The 19,568-nt window shown below is 37.8% G+C and overlaps 1 protein-coding gene and 1 pseudogene across 3 annotated transcripts in view; one reads left to right on the plus strand and one right to left on the minus strand.

The window, feature by feature from the left end:
- CATSPERT (catsper channel auxiliary subunit tau) overlaps window positions 1–19,568 on the minus strand; it is a 185,603-nt gene that overhangs the window by 102,333 nt on the left and 63,702 nt on the right. For all 3 annotated transcript variants that reach the window (XM_076005813.1, XM_012738994.3, XM_012738993.3), the window contains exons 10-11: window positions 7,091–7,196; window positions 4,988–5,066 (exon numbers count right to left, since the gene is read on the minus strand). In XM_076005813.1, coding sequence (XP_075861928.1) covers window positions 4,988–5,066; window positions 7,091–7,196 — 185 coding nt within the window. The remainder of the gene's footprint in view (window positions 1–4,987; window positions 5,067–7,090; window positions 7,197–19,568) is intronic.
- LOC105856892 (vacuolar protein sorting-associated protein 26A pseudogene) lies at window positions 5,665–6,962 on the plus strand (annotated as a pseudogene).

Raw genomic sequence — 19,568 nt, forward strand, 5'->3', positions numbered from 1 at the left:
TATCCTAAGTGAAGTATCTCAGGAACTAAAAAATAAATGCCACATGTTCTCACTTATAAGTGGGAACTAAACTATGGCTACACGAAGGTATATAGAGTGATATAGTGGGCACTGCAGACAAGGGGGAAGGGTAGGAGAGGGTGAATGATGAAAAATTATGGGGAACAATTTACACTACTTGGGTAATGGGTACACCAAAAGCCCAGACTTCACCACTATACAATATAAACGAGTAATAGAATTCATTTAGGGTACACCCCCCTAAGTCTATTAAATTAAAAAAAACATATCACCCACACCAATGTCACTGAGCTTTTCTCCTGGGTTTTCTTCTAGGAGTTTTAGTTTTAAGTCTTACCTTTAAGTCTTTAATGCATCTTGAATTGACTTTTTTTATGGTATTAAATTCATTCCTCTGCATGTAGATATCCATTTTTCCCTGCACCATTTGTTGAAAAGACTATTCCTTTCTCATTGTGTATTCCTGGCACCCTTCTCAAAGATCAGTTGATCATATTTGCATAGTTTTATTTCTGGGATCTCAATTCTGTTACACTGGTCTACATATCTGTTTTTAATGCCAGTCCACACTGTTTTAATTACTATATCTTTGTAATATATTTTGAAATCAGAAAGTATGATACCTCTAGCTTTGTTCTTTCTCAAGATTTTTTTGGCTATTTTAGAATCTTTGTGGTACCATATAAATTTTAGGATTGTATTTTCTACTTCTTTGAAAAATGCCATTAGAATTTTGATAGAGATCACACTGAATCTTTAGATTGCTTTGGGTAGTATGAACATTTTAACAATATTAAATCTTCAAATCCATGAACACAGGATATCCTTCCCTTTATTTTTTCTTCCTTAATTTCATTATCAATGTTTTTTAGTTCTCAGTGTGCAAGTCTTTCACCCTCTTTGTTAAGTTTATTCCTAATTATTTTATTCTTTTTGATGTTATAATAAATGAGAATTACTTCCTTTTTTTTTTTAGACAGAGTCTCACTTTGTTGCCCAGGCTAGAGTGAGTGCTGTGGCATCAGCCTAGCTCACAGCAACCTCAAACTCCTGGGCTCAAGCAATCCTGCTGCCTCAGCCTCCCGAGTAGCTGGGACTACAGGCATGCACCACCATGCCTGGCTAACTTTTTCTATATATATATTAGTTGGCCAATTAATTTCTTTTCTATTTATAGTAGAGACAGGGTCTCGCTTTTGCTCAGGCTGGTTTCGTACTCCTGACCTCAAGCAATCCACCTCCCTCGGCCTCCCAGAGTGCTAGGATTACAGATGACAATTACTTCTTGATTTCTTTTTTTGGATAGTTCATTGTTAGTGTATAGAAATGCAACTAATTTTTGTATTTTGATTTTGCATCTTGCAACATTACTGAATTCATTTATTGGTTCTAACAGGATTTTTTTGTGTGGAGTCTTTAGGATTGTCTACATATTAAATCATATCATTCATAAACAAAGAAATTTTTACTTCTTCCTTTTTGATTTTTATTTGGATGCCTTTTATTTCTTTTTCTCACCTAATTGCTAAGTAGACTTCTATGTTGTTCTTGCCACTATGTTCAATAGAAGTGGCAAGAGTGAGCATCCTTGCCTTATTCCTGATCTTAGAGGCAAAGTGTTCAGTTTTTCACTGTTGAGTAAGACATTTATTGTGGGCTTTTCATATATGGCTTTTATCTATTTCTAGTTTGTTGAAGGCATTTATCCTGAAAGAGTGTTGAATTTTTTCAAATGCTTTTTCTACATCTATTGGTATAATTATTTGGTTTTTAACCTTCATATTGTTAATGTGGTATATCACATTAATTCTTTAAATGTAAATGTATTAAACTCCACAATCAAAAGACATAAAGTAGCTGAATAGACACAAAAACAAGGTCCAAGTATATTCTATGTAAAAGAGACTCACTTTAGATTTAAGGATATAGGTAGCTTGAAGGTGAAAGGAAGGAAAATGATATTTCATGCAAATAGAAACCAAAAAATAGCAGGGGTGGTTATACTTATATTAAAAAAATAGACTTTAAGTTAAGAACTGTAAAAAGATACAAAGAATGTCATTATATATGATAAAGGATCAATACATGAAAAGGACATAACAATTATAAATATATATGTAACCAAATTTTGGATAAGTGAAAAAAGTAAAAGAAAAACAAAGGTAAGTACCAATGAACAAGAGAGGTTACCCTCCCTTCTTCCCTACGATTTCACTATGATTATCCTACATCTAAAATTTGAATGTTTTAGGTAGAGAGTAAGCTAAAGAGGCAATAGCTCTGCTAGGCTGGTAGATTCCCAGAAGTTAGCAATGGATATATCAAAAGCCTGACGTAGCCACATAAATAGAAGTAGAGAAGAAAGATGATTAACCTGTGGCAAAAGTCTTAACAGTAAATCTTTATTTCACACTTGCAGAATCTAAGACTTTAAAAATATATTATTATGTATTTTAAAGTATAATATTATACTGTAATTTGCTTTCTTAGTGGATTTCTTGAGAGATTTTAAAAAGACTGCATGAACAGTCCATTAATTAAATCTCTTACAGATATATTTGTGGTAAGTTCTCAAATTTAATGCTAATTTAATTTTCCTCTCCTTTCTCTGCCACACTTTCTCTATCTCTTTCATCCACACACACCCACACCAACATCCCTCTATATAAAAGAGACCAATAGCTCTACAGTTCACAATGTTTAACAAAAATACTTTTTCACAGATCATAGTTAAGATTTAACATATTTCTTGTCCTTAAAAGTGTAAAGAAGCATTAAAATTTTTTAAATAAAAACTCATAAAAGGATGTAAATCTTTTCTTTGGAAGTGTTACAAAAGAAATACCATATACCAGCAGTCCCCAACCGTTTTGGCACCAATGACTGGTTTCATGGAAGACTGACTGACTATGGGGGAGGAGGAGTAAGGGTGGATAGTTTAGAGATGATTAAAGTGTATTACATCTATTGTGCACTTTAATTCTATTATTATTACATATTGATGTCTAATGAAATAATTATAAAACTCATCATAATGCAGAATCAGTGGGAGCCCTGAGCTTGTTTGCCTGCAACTAGACACTCCTATCAAGGAGACAGTGACACCCAAAGCATGTTGCTTATGTCCAGTCTACTCCATAATCTCGTTTTCATTGCTGTCACTGCAGAAAACCCTGCTTCACAAAGATAGGATGTTGGAAACGAAAGGAGGCTTTTTAGTGCTTTTGTAGCAATCACAGGATATTCCGCCTTGACTTTAATCCAGAACGTATGGAGATTTGAAATCGTCTCAAACATACTTTTAAGGCCATCATCATTTATGATCTCAAGCAGTTGATCCTCTTCTAGCACAGACAAAGTAGATTCACCTGGCTTTTTCACAAATAGATCATGGATCCATTCCTTCCTGATAAGTAATCATTAAAAGACTTGGATAGTTCTGTAGCTGTGGTGTTGGTTGGCAACAAAAGTGCATATAACATACGCACATGCACATCCTCCTGAAAAATATATTACACAAAAATAAGCATTGTTGCCTTATTATTAGCATCAGTAGATTCGTCAACCTGGATGGCATACCATGGTGACTCATTAATACTCTAACAATTGTGCCTCAATATCTTCGGCTATTTCATCAACTCATCTAGTTATGGTGCTAGCTGAAAGAGGAACACATGCCACCTTTTGAACTGCAGCCTCTCCTAAAAGTTCATGGCAAATGTCCTCAGCAGCAGGCAGGATCAACTCTTCACCAATGGTAAAGGGCTTCTTAGCTTTAGCAATGCAGTTAGCCATTAAGAATGATGTTCTCAGTGCAGACATGTTTGATGAAGTGGTGGCCTTCAATAATTACTTCTGTTCTTCATGTTCACAGTTTTTTCTTTTGAAAAACTCCAAAGTCTTTTGTTTTTTAATGTAGGGTGCTTGGTCTCCATATGGCAAAGCAATTTTGAAGGTTTCATGGATAGCTGGTCGCCACATATTACACAAAGTGGGCTTGGAGAATGTGAATCACCTGTTGCAATGAACCCATAATTTAAGGAGCACTCTTCGTATTTTCTTTTAAATGCAGCTTTCATTTTGTTGGCAGTCTTAGAGCCTTTTGCTGTCTCATCATTGGGTCTTTACCCCTTTTCAAAGAAGCTCTCCAGTGATGTTTGTTTTTTACTCATTGTTGCTAGGGTTAGCCTGTGGCCTTATCAAAACTGTGACTGAGACAAGTGTGCAGTGAGGGAAAGAGACACAATGGAAGTGGTAAATAAAATAATGGGCAGGGCACACATGGACTAAAATAAGTGTCAGATTCCGACTTTAAGCCTGTCACCAGATGCAACTGTACAATTGAAATACATCAACTCACTTGCCACTATAAAGCCTGCCACCATATGCAGCTTAATTGTCACTTGTCACTCATTGATAGGATTTTGATATAAGTCTGCAAGCAATTGATTTATCATGGTATCTGTGCAGTCAAACCTCTCAGCTAATGATAACCTGTATTTGCAGCTGCTCCCCAGTGCTAGCATCACCGCCTCAGCTCCACCAGATCATCAGGCATTAGATTCTCCCAAGGAGCATGAACCTAGATTCCTTGCACCCACAGTTCTCAGGAGGGTTCGAGCTCTATGAGAATCTAATGAGGCCATTGATCTGACAGGAGGTGGAACTCAGGCGGTGATGTGAACAATGGGGAGTGGCTGTAAATACAGATGAGGCTTAGCTCATTCTCCCACTGCCCACTTTCTGCTGTGCGGGCTACTTCCACAGACAGGCCGGTACTGGTCTGGAGCCCAGTGGTGAGGCATAAGGTGTAGCCATATACCATACCAAAACTATAGTGAAATGTATAGTTATTCCCTAATAAAAATTAAATCCACTTAAAGCAAATTACTAATTTTCTTTTTGTGATATAGCCACCTTTATTTTAATTATCTTAATAAACAGACAAAAATAAAATGTTTCTTACCTAATGTTTCAATATTTTTAAGCTTCTCTTCAGATTTATCATTACTTGACCTTGCAAAGTCCTCATACATATTACTTTCCTGGAAGCAAAAAAAAAAAAAGGGGGGGGGAATATATTGCAGAAAATGTTTAAAGATTGCCAACATTTTTCTCTGCCATCATAACTTCTTTAAATACAATATACCTTTCCTCCTCAAACTGGCAGAAGACAAGAAAGAGATTGGTTTGTTGAGAAAAACAATCCAGGCCCGATGCGGTGGCTCACGCCTGTAATCCTAGCACTCTGGGAGGCCGAGGCGGGCGGATCGCTCAAGGTCAGGAGTTGGAAACCAGCCTGAGCAAGAGCGAGACCCCATCTCTCTCTATAAAAGAAAGAAATTAATTGGCCAATTAATATATATAGAAAAAATTAGCTGGGCATGGTGGCGCATGCCTATAGTCCCAGCTACCTGGGAGGCTGAGGCAGCAGGATTGTTTGAGCCCAGGAGTTTGAGGTTGCTGTGAGCTAGGCTGATGCCACGGTGCTCACTCTAGCCTGGGCAACAAAGCACAACTCTGTCTCAAAAAAAAAAAAAAAAAGAAAAGAAAAACAATCACTATTTTAAGGAGTAGTATACCCTAGCCAGGAGCTGATGTTCCAGGGAAAGGATATCCAAGAATGGCCAGAGTATCTGAATGATGAGTATGTGAGAGAGAAATATTATAAGATAAATTACATAATATTGTAATTTCAGGGGGTATACTTCTAGGAAACAGATTAATTTTTAATTGAAATACATTATGGGAGTGAAAAGGTGTGAAGTGGGGGAGGGGATGTGGAGACAGCAGCAGTGGTGCTGACAATGAGCTTCATGGAGACTTTTTTGGTCCAATTCGTGAGATCGATATTGGCCTTAATGATAGAGAAACCAGGAAAATGGAAGAAATGAAAACTGAAGATGGCAAAGTTGAAAAACACTATCTCTTCTATGATAGAGAATCTGTTTCAGGGAAAGGAAAACTAAACTTTAAGCAACTTGGAAAGAGGCTAAGAACACCAATAAATTAGAATAGAATATGTAGGTCAAATTGAACTTTTCAATGACAAGAGTAATGCTCATGAATTTTTAAACCTAGTAAAAGAACTAGTCCTACATGGAGAACTGACTCAGAGCAGAAGTTATGATTTTGAATTTATGCAAGTTGCAAAGCCATATGAATCTTACATTGGTGCCAATGTTCACTTGAGATATTTAAAGTGACAACAGTAAGAAGACTGACAGACTTGGTTAAAAGAATATGATCTTATTGTTCACCAGCTTGCCACCTATCCTGATGTTAACAACTCTATTAAGATGGAAGTAGGCTGGGCGCGGTGGCTCATGCCTGTAATCCCAGCACTCTGGGAGGCCAAGGTGGGTGGATTGCTCAAGATCAGGAGTTTGAAACCAGCCTGAGCAAGAGTGAGACCCCATCTCTACTAAAAACAGAAATTAATTGGACAACTAAATATATATAGAAAAAATTAGCTGGGCATGGTGGCACATGCCTATAGTCCCAGCTACTCGGGAGGCTGAGGCAGGAGGATTGCTTGAACCCAGGAGTTTGAGGTTGCTGTGAGCTAGGCTGACGCCACGGCGTTCTAGCCCGGGCAACAGAGTGAGACTCTGTCTAAAAAAAAAAAAAAAAAATATTATTTTATGATATAACGAAATGTTCTTCACATATATACATTTTTTAAAAGTGCTTCTTTTGAAACACTGGAACTTTCTTAAGCTTTTTTTTTTACTGCACACTTTGATTTGATGATAAACACTCAGATATGCATCAGCATAAACATTAAACAACTCAGTGAATATACTAAAGACCACTGAGTTGTACAATTTAAATGGGTCAATTGTGTGTTATTATATCTTAATAAAGCTGTTAAAAAATTAAACCTTACGAATTATCAATATGTACTGAATGGTACATTATCAAAATAGGAAAGTGCATGAACCATGAATAGTGTTTTATATATCAAGAACAAAAAGTAATTATCTGATCACCACTCTTAATTATCATAATATCTTTCTTAATAAAAAGTATTAAAAGCCTTATATAGGAGAATTATTAAGTCGATTACCTTAGAATCTGTACGTCCCAATTTTGGGGTAAGAATGCTTTCTAAATAGCCAGCTTTTTCTATCCATGTATTCAGATTTCTATATTCTTTTTTCATCTTTGCTAATCTAAAGAAAGAAATCAATTATGGATGAAAAAAGCATTCACTGACAGAAGAATATATATATATAATTCATAGTATATTTATATATTATTTCACAGAAGAATACATATAGTATGATCCATTTATAAAAAGTTCTAAAAGAGACAAACCAATAATATATTATCTAGGGATACAGTCAAAGAAAAATGAATGATTACGACAAAAATCAAGGTAGTAGTTACCCAGGGACAGTTAGGGAGAGGGGTGTAATCTCACAAGAGTACACAAAACACACTACTGATATTAATGGTGTTGTATTTCTTAATGTGAATCATAAATATGTAGGCAGTGGCCTTCTTATTACTTAAGCTATATATATATATATATATATATATATATGTTTTAGAAATTATTCAATTACTCTTGGTATTTAAAATATATGTCTAGTCAATTTGGGCTGCTATAACAGATTACTATAGACTGGGTGACTGAAACAACAGACATTTACTTGTCACAGTTCTGGAGGCTGAGAAGTCCAAGCTCAAGATGCTAGCAGATACAGTGTCTGCTGAGATTGGTCTTCCTGGTTTTCAGAACTCCTTCTTCTCATAACCTCATGCAGTAGAGACAGATGAATTCTTTGTCTCTTCCTCTTTTCATAAGGGCATTAATCCCATCATGAGGGTCCTACCCTCAAGACCTAATCTAGCCCTAATTATCTCCCAAAGGCCCCACACCTCCAAATACCATCACACTGGGGATTAGGGTGTTAACATATAAATTCGGAGGGGGTGGGTGGGGGACATAAATGTTCAGTCCATAGCACTGTATGTAAATATTTCATAAATTATTCAATATATGTATGCTATCTTCTACAATAAAAAGTGGGAAAAAAGAATTTATCTCCTAATCCAAGAAACTCCAAAACGCTTGAATAACCTAAAAATATAATTAATAAGGATTAAATCAAAAAAAGGGGATGTTTCTCAATTCATTTCATGAGAACATAATGAAACAGAAAACCTCTACAAATAAGCAATGAGACTGAATCAGTAAAAAAAGACTCCCAACAAAGAAAAGTCCAGAATCCATTGAATTCTAGTGAACCTTTAAAGAAGAATTAATACCAATTCCTCTCAAAATATTCCAAAACATGGACTCGTACAGGATTCTTCCTAATTTATTCTATGAGGCCAGCATAACCCTAATACCAAAACCAAACAAGCATACAACAAAACAAGAAAATTACGGTCCAATATCCCTGATGAACATAGATGCAAAAATCCTCAACAAAATACTAGCAAACTGAATCCAATAACACATCAAAAAGATAATCCCATGATCAAGTGGGATTTATCCCAGGAATGCAAGGATGATTCAACATATACAAATCAATAAACATCATATATTAAACCAATATAATAAAGGCTAAAAATCATATGATCGTATTGTAAGAAAAGCTTTTGATAAAATCCAACATCCTTTCATGGTAAAAATCCTTAATAAATTAGGTATAGAAGGAAAGTACCTCAACACCATGAAGGCCATATATGACAAACCTACAATTAACATACTGAATGGTGAAAAGCTGAAAGCTTTTCCTCTAAGAACTGGAACAAGACAAGAATGCCCACTCTCACCATTCTTATTCAACATAGTACTAGAAGTCCTAGCCAGAGCAATGAGGCAAGATAAAGAAATAAAAGACATCCAGATTGGAAAGAAGTAGTCAAATTGTCCTTATTTGCAGATGATAGGATCTTATATGTAGAAAAACCTAAAGTCTCTACTAAAAATCTCTTAGAACTGATAAATGAATTCAGTAAAGTTACAGGATACAAAGTTAATATACAAAAATCAATGATGTTTTTATACACAATGAGCTATCTGAAAAAGAAATCAAGAAGGCAATCCCATTAACTATAGCTACCCGCAAAATACCTGGGAATAAATTTAACCAAAGTGGTGAAAGGCCTCTACAAATAAAAGTACAAAACACAGATGAAAAAAATTGAGGGGGCCACAAACAAATGGAAAGACATCTCATGCTCATGGATCATAAGAATTAATATTGTTAAACTGACAATACTACCCAAAGCAATCTACAGATTCAATGTAATCCCTATCAAAATACAATTCTTCACAGAAATAGAAATAGAAATTCTTCACAGAAATAGAAAAAATAATCCTAAAATTTGTATGGAACTACAAAAGACTCCAAATAGCCAAAGAAATCCAGAGCAAAATGATCAATCACAACCAGACCTCAAAATATACTACAAAGTTAGTAATCAAAGCAACATTGTACTGGCTTAAAAATGGATAAATAAACCAATGAAACAGAATAGAGAACATAGAAATTAATCCACATATCTACAGCCAACATATTTTTTTACAAAAGTACCAAGAACATTCATTGGGAGAAGGACAGTTTCTTTAATAAATGGTGCTGGGCAAAGGATCTCCATATGCATAAGAATGAACCTAGACCCCTACTCTCGCCCTATACAAAAATCAACTCAAAATGGATCAAAGACCTGAATATAAGACCAGAAACAATAAACTTAATATATGAAAACATAGGGGAAACACTTAAGGACATCCGTCTTGGAAAAGATTTTTTGAATAGTATCTCAAAAGCACAGGCAACAAGAGCAAAAATAAACAAATGGGATTATATCTAACTAAAAGCTTCTGCACAGCAAAGAAAACAACAGAGTTAAAAGACAACCTACAGAATCCAAGGAAATATTTGCAAACTACTTGTCTGACAAGGGATTAATTATCCAGAATATACAAGAAATTCAAATATCTCAACAGTAAGAAAATAAACAATCTGATTTAAAAATGGGCAAAGTATCTGAATAGATGTTTTTCAAAAGAAGACATACAAACGGCCAACAAACGTGAACAAATGCTCAATATCACAATCATCAGGGAAATGCAAATCAAAACCACAATGAGGTATCATCTCACCACAGTTAGGATGGCTATTATTAAAAAGACAAAAAATAACAAATACTGAGGAGGATGCAGAGAAAAGGAAAATCTTACACACTGTGGATGGGAATGTAAACTAGTTTGGCCACTATGGAGAATGGTATGGAGGTCCCTCTAAAACCTACCACATGATCCAGCAATCCTACTATTGTGCATTTATCCAAAGGAAATGAAATCAGTATATCAATGAGTCATCTGCACCCTCATTTTTATGGCAGCACTATTCACAATAGCCAAAATGTGTAATCCACCTAGATGTTCAACAATAGATGATGGATAAAGAAGATGGCTGGACACTTTTTGGACAGCCTTCCTATATACATAATGTAATACTATTCAACCATAAAAAAGAATGGAATTCTGTCATTAATGGCAATATGGATGGAACTAGAGGACATTAAGTGAAATAAAAAGCTAACACTTCATGGTCTCACTTACATGCAGAAGCTAAAAATGTTGATCTCGCAAAACTAAAAAGTAGAACAGAGGATATTAGATGCTGGGAAAGATAAAAAGGAAGGAAAGATATAAGGATATAAATGATAAAAGGATATAAAAAGATAAAATTACAGGTATTCATAATTTATTAAAAATTTGTTAGTATTTTGTTAATATTGACATTACTATTTGTTAGTATTTTTATTATTGAGATACTAGGGGAAATCAGATGGCTAGGAGTATAGCTAATAAAAAAGAAATAAGTTCTAGTATTCTATACCAGTGTAGGATGACTATGGTTAACAATAATATATTATATAGTTTCAAATAGCCAGGAGGACACTGAATGTTCCCAACACAAACAAATGATAAATGTTTGAGGTTAAGGATATGGTAATTACCCTCATCTCATCATTATACATTATATGTATCAAAACATCACTATGTAATATATACAATTATTATTTGTCAATATTTATAGCAGCACAATTCACAATTGCAAAGATGTGGAAACAACCCAAGTGCCCATCAATACATGAGCGGATTAATAAAATGTGGTATATGTATACCATGGAGTACTATTCAGCTATACGAAACAACGGTGATATAGCATCTCTTGTATATTCCTGGATAGAGCTAGAACCCATTCTATTAAGTGAAGTATCCCAAGAATGGAAAAATAAGCACCACATGTACTCACCAGGTATTAACCAATCAACACGTAAGTGGACATATAGGAATAACATCTATTGGGTGTCTGGCAGGTGGGGCGGGGAGGGAAGGGGTATATACATACATAATGAATGTGATGCGCACCAACTGGGGGATGGACACGCTTGAAGCTCTGACTCAAGGGGGGAGGGGGGCAAGGGAAATATATGTAACCTTAACATTTCTACTCCCATAATATGCTGGAAAAAATTAAAAAAGCAAAATAAATAAATAAAAACATAGATTCAGGCCCCCCCAAAAAACAAATTTTTTAATTAAAATAAAAAATAAATATTACTCCTACAGATATTCCTCAAATGACTATGTCATTTTACCTAAAACTCTCAGCTCTGTCCATAACTATCTTAGTCTTCATTACAAGCATTAGAACTTAACCGAACAACCCACAATTTCTAATTTGGATTCTGCTCATACATATAAAAATTTTCCAACCTCCTAGGTTTCTTCCCAACAACTATTCACCTTTTGTCATCATATGTATAACTTTCTACAAGCTAAAATGCAGCATCACTTTTGGTAGATTTAACCTGACTAGAAAAATTAACTCCAGAAAATATTTCTCACCTCCAATAACAGCCTCAATTAAGCTATTTCTAACAACAACAACAACAACAACAAAAACCCTAATTAATTTATACTCTTTTCTTTCCTCTTTTCATTTCCTTTTTTTTTTTTTATTTCGGCATATTATGGGGGTACAGATTTTAAGGTTTCAATAAATGCCCTTTCACCCCCTCCCCCCACAAGTCTGAGTTTGCAGCATGACCATCTCACAGATGGTGCACATCTCACTCGTTATATATGTATATACCCACCCTCCCTCCCCCCTGCCCGATACCCTATTACTGCAGTACCTATGTGACCACTTAGGTGCTGTTCAGTTAATACCAATTTGCTGGTGAGTATATGTGGTGCTTGTTTTTCCATTCTTGGGAAACTTCACTTAATAGTATGGGTTCAAGCTCTAACCAGGAACATATGAGATGTGTTATATCATCATTGTTTCTTAGAGCTGAATAGTACTCCATGGTATACATATACCACATTTTATTAATCCATTCTTGGATTGATGGGCACTTGGGCTGTTTCCACAGCCTTGCAATTATGAATTGTGCTGCTATAAACCTTCGAGTGCAGGTGTCTTTTTTGTAGAGTGTCATTGGATCTTTTGGGTAGATGCCCAGCAATGGGATTGCTGGATCAAATGGTAGATTCACTTGTATCGCTTTAAGGTATCTCCATATTGCTTTCCACAGAGGGTGAACTAATTTGAAGTCCCACCAGCAGTGTAGGAGTATAGAATTTTTTAATTTCCATCTTGATTTCTTCATTTATGAAGTAATCATTTAGTAGGAGGTCGTTTAATTTCCACATTTTTGTGTAGAAATGTGAGTTTCTGTTAGGGTTGATTTCCACTTTTATTCCACTGTGATCTGAGAAGGTACATGGTATGATTTCTATTTTTTTAAATTTCTTGAGATTTACTTTGTGTAAATCTCTAGGATATGGTCAATCTTACAGAATGTCCCGTGTGCTGATGAGAAGAACGTATCTTCAGTGGATTTTGGGTAGAATGTCCTGTAGATGTCAGTCAGACCCAGTTGTTCCAGGGTTTTGTTTAAGTCCATTATTTCTTTATTAATTTTCTGTTTGGAGGATCTGTCTTGTGCCATCAGTAGGCTGTTGAAATCTCCGGTGATTATGGAGTTGCTATTAATCCTTTTGCTTAGATCCAGTAAGGTTTGCTTCATGAAACTGGGTGCACCTAAGTTGGGTGCATATATATTTAAAATTGTTATCTCTTCTTGTTGAAGTGTGCCCTTCACCATTATATAATGACCCTCTTTGTCTTTCACTACTTTTGTTGGTTTAAAAACGAAATCGTCTGAAATTAGAACTGCCACGCCAGCCTTCTTTTGGCATCCACTTGCCTGGAATACTGATCTCCACCCTTTTACTTTTAGTCTATATGCATCCTTGCAGGTTAGATGTGTTTCCTGAAGACAGCATATACTTGGCCTGTATTTTCTAATCCATTCAGCCAGCCTATATCTCTTGAGGGGAGAGTTTAAGCCATTCACATTTATTGAGAGAACTGATAGGTAAGGTAGATTACTGTTCATTCTGTTGGGTTGGATGTTGTTGCTTTGATTTCTCTCTTGAGCCATTGTAATATCTGGCCTTTAATCTTTGGGTTTTGGTTGTTTTTATATTTTTGAGTTTTTATTATGGTGTTCTGTGCATAGCACTGTTTTGAGTACTTCTTGTAGGGCTGTTCTTGTCTTGCTGAATTCTCTGAGACTTTCCTTGTCTGAGAATGTCTTTATTTCTCCTTCATATATGAAGCTTAGTTTTGCAGGGAAGAAGATTCTAGGCTGGGCATTGTTTTGTTTCAGAAGAGTGAGAATGGGGCCCCAGTCTCTCCTTGCTTGTAAAGTCTCATTAGAGAAGTCTGGTGTTATTCGAATTGGCTTTCCCTTGTATGTCACTTGCTTCTTTCGTCTTACAGCTCTTAGAAGGGCCTCTTTAGTTGATATTTTGGTCAGTCTGATGACTGCATGTCAGGACGTCTTCCTGTTTGCATTGAATCTCCCAGGGGTCCTCTGAGCTTCTTGAACTTGTATATCGAGATTTTGAGCAAGGCCTGGGAAATTTTCCTCTATTATATCTTCAAATAGCTTGTCCAACCCTTGGGTGTTGTCTTCTTCTCCTTCTTGTAACCCTATGACCCTCACATTAGGTTTCTTCACATAATCCCACATCTCTTGTAGGCTTTGCTCTTTTCTCTTGTTTCTCTGCTCTATCTCTGTGATGGTTTTATTTAGTTGGAGGGTGTTATCTTCAAGCTCTGAGATTCTTTCTTCTGTTTGATCTACCCTGTTCTTGAGACTTTCCACTGTATTTTGTAGTTCCCTGAATTCATTCTTCATTTCCAGGAGTTCGGTTAAACTTTTCTTCATTGTGTCCATTTCTTTTTCCAGCTCCTGGAGGCTTTTTGTGGTTTCTTTGTGTTGGTTATTGAGTTGTTGTTGCAGCTTGGTGAGTGTTCTTATGATCCACATACGGAATTCCTCTTCTGTCATTTTGGTTGCCTGATTTGGGTTGGTGTCTGTTTCTAGGGGGCTGGTGCTCCTCTTTGGGGGTGTGTTTTCCGTTTGGTTCTTCATATTTCCTGAGTTCCTTCGCTGATTTCTTCCCATGTTGATCAGTTGTTGTTTCTTTCCTTTAGGTTTTTGTTTGGATATTCACACGCCTTGTTTAGTTTCTGAGCCGTTAGGTGGTGTCTGTGGGTGAGATTCGACCACTCCCTGTATAATGAGTCAGTGGGTGCCATGATAAGGCTGTGCAGGATGCCGTCCCTGTCAGTAGGTGGTGCTTGCTTGGAGGAACAGGCTATGCTGTTGTTTTTGTGTCGTGTTATCAGCTCTTGTTCTGGGCGGAGCTGGGTTGGGTAAGCCTGCCCTCAGGCACCACCAATGCAATTAGCAGGGGTCAAAGTTCTGTTCTCTGCTTCCAGGAAAAGCTGTCAGGGCAGGGCTGGAATGGTCCCGCTCAGCCAGAAAGTCTGCTTGTGGGGGTGGGGCTGTCTGAGACCCACAGTCTGGAGCAGGCCTCGCTTCTTTCCACCCTCCCCAACTCCGCAGCTACTCCTGGGCCTCTGCCAGCAGTCGAGACCACACGTCACCAGGCCTCCCCGGATTGTGATGCCTGCGGGGAGGTTCCCTGCGCAGAAACGCTGCCTGGGCTGGGCGCATGGCCTCCCTTTGATGGGAGGGTGGCCCTCTAGGATGCTGATCTGCCCCTGGATGCACACACACCTCTGCAGGCTGTTCACAAATATCCCTTCTGTGCCCCGGGCAATGCTAGACCTCGGTGCACGGGATCTGGTCTGCAGGTCCGACCTCTTGAGTCCCGGAGTTCAAACTGTATCCCCACCAGGGAGAGGAGTTCTGGTCCCAATTCACCCACAGGGAGCCCAAGCTGTGTCTTTGTCTCTCAGCCTCTGAGTCAGCACCGTTCTCCTGGGAACACCGTGCCAACAGCACCTGGGAGGGCTGGCGGGTAGGGAGCTCACAGTCTGAGTTCCCCTTAGTCAGCTGTAGGGTCCCAAAAGGGAAGGTCCCGTTCCCTGGAGGTGCCTCCGGCTGGTGGCTGTATTGTCTCTCTGGGCAGCCACAGGTAGGGTTGGCGGAGGGGAGAATCAGGTAATATGGCGCCTGCCGCGGGGCTCAGGTCTGTGCACACGGAGGTGCACAGGGATTTGAGAGTCTGGTGCCGTGTCCGCTACAGGCTCACCGCTAGCTGGCGGCGGCTGTCTCTGGGCTGCTGTCCGCAGGTCTCTCCACCCGCTGGGGAGCCCACCAGCAGTCCCAAATGCAGGGGAGGGGAAAGGTGTTTTATCCACCTACCCTTCCCACTGGTCTCCGGGCTGCTCCGGCGGTCTCAGCTTCCAGTTCTGCTCCGAAGCCTCCTCCCGTGGAGTCTCCCGGTGTCTCAGGTACCCCTCCTTCCGGCCCTCGTCTGCTGTATGCTCGCCTTGCTTTTTTCTAATTTCTGCTAGAATCTGTCTTTTCTGCAGAGACACTCTTTCTGGCAGTGTTTCTCGTTCGCCATCTTGATCCTCCTCCCTCTTTTCATTTCTATTAGGTATAATCATACTGATCTAATGTCCTCTAGTAATCTCAATAATAAAAATACTAACAAGTAGAGATCAACCAGCCACAACCATTAAATTAGCTTCCATAACTATATAATGTAGTATACCTATAGAATTGAGAAAGTATAGGGACAGAACTTGGGCCTCACTTCTGACTATGGGAGGCACCCTGGGACAGCATGATCCAGCCTAATAACAGTAGAAGAGAAAAAAAACAAACAAACCAATGACCTCCTAGCTGCTGGAATTCAGCCCATACCCATACCCAACTGTCTTGTCTATTGAGTGATGTTTTCCAGGACCACTGAAGCAAGATGCTGACACCAGCTGATAAGGAACCTATCTACATATCCTATCTAACTGCCTCAAGTCAGAATAGACTCCCATATTGACCTTAGCCCAACTTTTCCCTCATTATAATCTCATTTTAATGCTAAAAATCACACCCAGGGGTGGAGATGTGAAATGCTAATGATATACATATGCATGAAGAAGAATGACCATCAAGTGTACCACCACTTGCAGAATCCTGCCTCTACACGTGATGACTTCAGAGCTGACACCTACCTTCCTCTTTACAACCTCATAAAAGTTCCCCAGCCCTTTGTTCAGGGAGCCAGTCTGGCTGCCACCTTAACCAGCACTGTCTCCTTTTTGTTCAAACAAAAGCCCCAGTAAAGCCTTGTCTGCCTAAATCTTTCTGGTATTATGCCAATTTCTATTGACTCAGGGACCAAGAACCTGAAGTCCAGTATCAGAATCTTCACAAAGAAGCTTACCCTCAAAAATTATCCAATTATAATTATCCAATTATTTTTTAACTCTTACCCTCAAAAATTATCTAATCTCTTAAATTTTTAAAACCAATAATACCTTCTACCTCATCATCACCCATTATTCACATAATTATAATTCTATTAATAAACCCAGTAAGAGAACTTCACGAATAGCAATACTAGATCCTCAAGTCTCAGGATATTCTTCAGTAGCTATTGCTACAGTATACCCAAACACCACTGCTCCACAAAGAGCAGGTCTATGCAAATCTACCCTACAGTCCAAGGAAGCTGAGAGGCCAAAGAAAGAGCCTGACACATCCAATTTCTCAGAAAAAAAAAAAATTCAATAAACACTTCCAAACAGAAGCCACATCCCAGGCAGCTGCCAGAGGAGATAGTGGATCCCCACACAACTACCCTCCAGACCCAGGGCTTATATATCATAGGGAAGGAAGGTGAAGGACAATTGAAATTGACCCCTGAGAGAAAAACAAGAATGCTATGTGAATCTGCCTAAGGGCAGGATTTATGGTCAAAGCTGGTTTGACTCAAGGGCAGGATGGTAACAGATAAAGTAGAAATCTTAAGAGGCATTCCCAGAACAGGTGTTAATCATAAATCAACATAGCAGATTAGCAATCAAGATAGAGTTGCTTTATCCTTGGCCACCACTAACATACCACCTAAATAAATCAAAAACACTATTAACCCTAAGAAAGACCCACCAAAACTCATTACTATTCCACAGCCAACCCACCACTAATAATTAACCCTAAACTACCATGAATAGGTGAAGGTTTTTAAGAAAATCCTACAAAACCTCAACAAAACCAGTACTTCATAAAAATACAGTATATGTCCTAATTCCAACATGGAATCTAACCATGACTAATGACATGAAAAACCATCATTGTACTTAAACTACAAGAACATTAAAAAATCATACCCCTTAATCAAAATTATTAATCACTCATTTATTGATCTACCACCATTATCAAACATTTCAACATGATGAAATTTTGGTTCTTTGTTGGAAATTTGCCTAATCTTACAAATCATTACAGGGCTTTTACTGGTTATACAATATACATCAGACATACGAATCACATTTTCCTTTGTTATATACATCTGCTGAGACGTAAACTATGGCTGAACCATCCAAGGTCTATATGCTAAAGGAACATCCATATTCTTCATTTATTTATTCTTCCAAGTAGGCCAAGACCTACATTGTGGATCATCTATCTTTCTAGAAACCTAAAACACTAGAATTAACTTACTATTCACAGCAATAGCTACAGCATTCACTGGCTGTCTCACCATGACAAATGTCTTTCTGAGGAGCAACAGTAATTACAAACTTATTATCAAAAATTCCATATATCTACACTGACCTGGTAGAATGACTCTGAGGAAGATTTTTAGTTGACAAATATACCCTCACACAATTCTTTGCCTTCTACTTTATCCTACCATTCATTATTTCAGCCCTAGTTATTGTTCATCTTCTATTCCTACACAAAATAGGACCTAATAATCCATCAGGAATTTCATCTGATTCAGGCAAAATTCCATTTCATCTCTACTACACAATTAAAAACTTTCTACAGTTTATTTTCCTAGTATTACCTTCACTCACCCTAGTTTTATTTTCCCCTGACCATTTAGGAGACCCAACAATTACCCCAACAAACTCTCTCAAAATAACACCCTGTACTAAATCTGAATATTTCCTATTCACGTATGCAATTTTACAATTTATTCCCAGTAAACCAGGAGTTATACTCGCTCTTGTACACTCAGTTTAAGCAATTATCCAGTTGCTAAAATAATGCTTCAATTATCCAAACAATGAAGCATAAGATTCTGACCACTAGGCCAATGCTTATTCTGAATTCTAGTGTAATATAGTGTATTTTAGAGTATAAAAAAGTCAGGCTGGGTGTGGTAGCTTATGCCTGTAATCCTAGCACTCTGGGAGGCCGAGGCGGGAGGATCACTAAAGGTTAGGGAAGTTTGAAACCAGCCTGAGAAAGAACGAGACCCTGTCTCTACTAAAAATAGAAAGAAATTAATTGGACAATTAAAAATATAGAGAAAAAATTAGCCAGGCATGGTGGCGCATGCATGTAGTCCCAGCTACTCAGGAGGCTGAGGCAGCAGGATCGCTTGAGCCTAGGAGTTGGAGGTTGCTGTGAGCTAGGCTGACGCCATGGCACTCTGGCCCACGCAACAGTGAAATTCTGTCTCGGGGGAAAAAAAAAATCTAGTACCTGACCTTCTTAACACTCATATGAATTGGAGGCCAAAAATACCCTTTTATTAAACTGGACAAATAGCATCCATCTTACATTTTTTCCTTATTCTATTATTAATACCACTTACACGCCTAATTGAGAATAAGCTTCTTAAATAAAGAGTCCCTGTAATACATTAAATTACTCTGGTCTCTGAAACCAGAAATGGAGAGCACCTCTCCATTTCCTCCAGGGAAGTCAAGGAAGAAGCCTTTCATTCCTCTATTAGCACTCAAATCTGAAATTCTACTTAAACTATTCCCTGATTCTTCTACTTGTTAACTGTTTCTATAGTTAAGTAGACTATTGTGACTAGAGTACTTAGTCACCCCTGAGGATTAAAAATGGTTACAAATTCTTAGCCACTCCTGCTCAAAAGTCTAAGTCTAAATATGCTTCCCAATTGTCTCTGAGCATGGCCATGTGACTTGCCTTGGCCAATGAGACATCAGTAAATGTGACATAACACAGGCATGATAAGCACCTGCATACTG

Source organism: Microcebus murinus, chromosome 8 (genome assembly GCF_040939455.1).
Source record: "Microcebus murinus isolate Inina chromosome 8, M.murinus_Inina_mat1.0, whole genome shotgun sequence".
Classification (NCBI taxonomy): Eukaryota; Metazoa; Chordata; class Mammalia; order Primates; family Cheirogaleidae; genus Microcebus; species Microcebus murinus.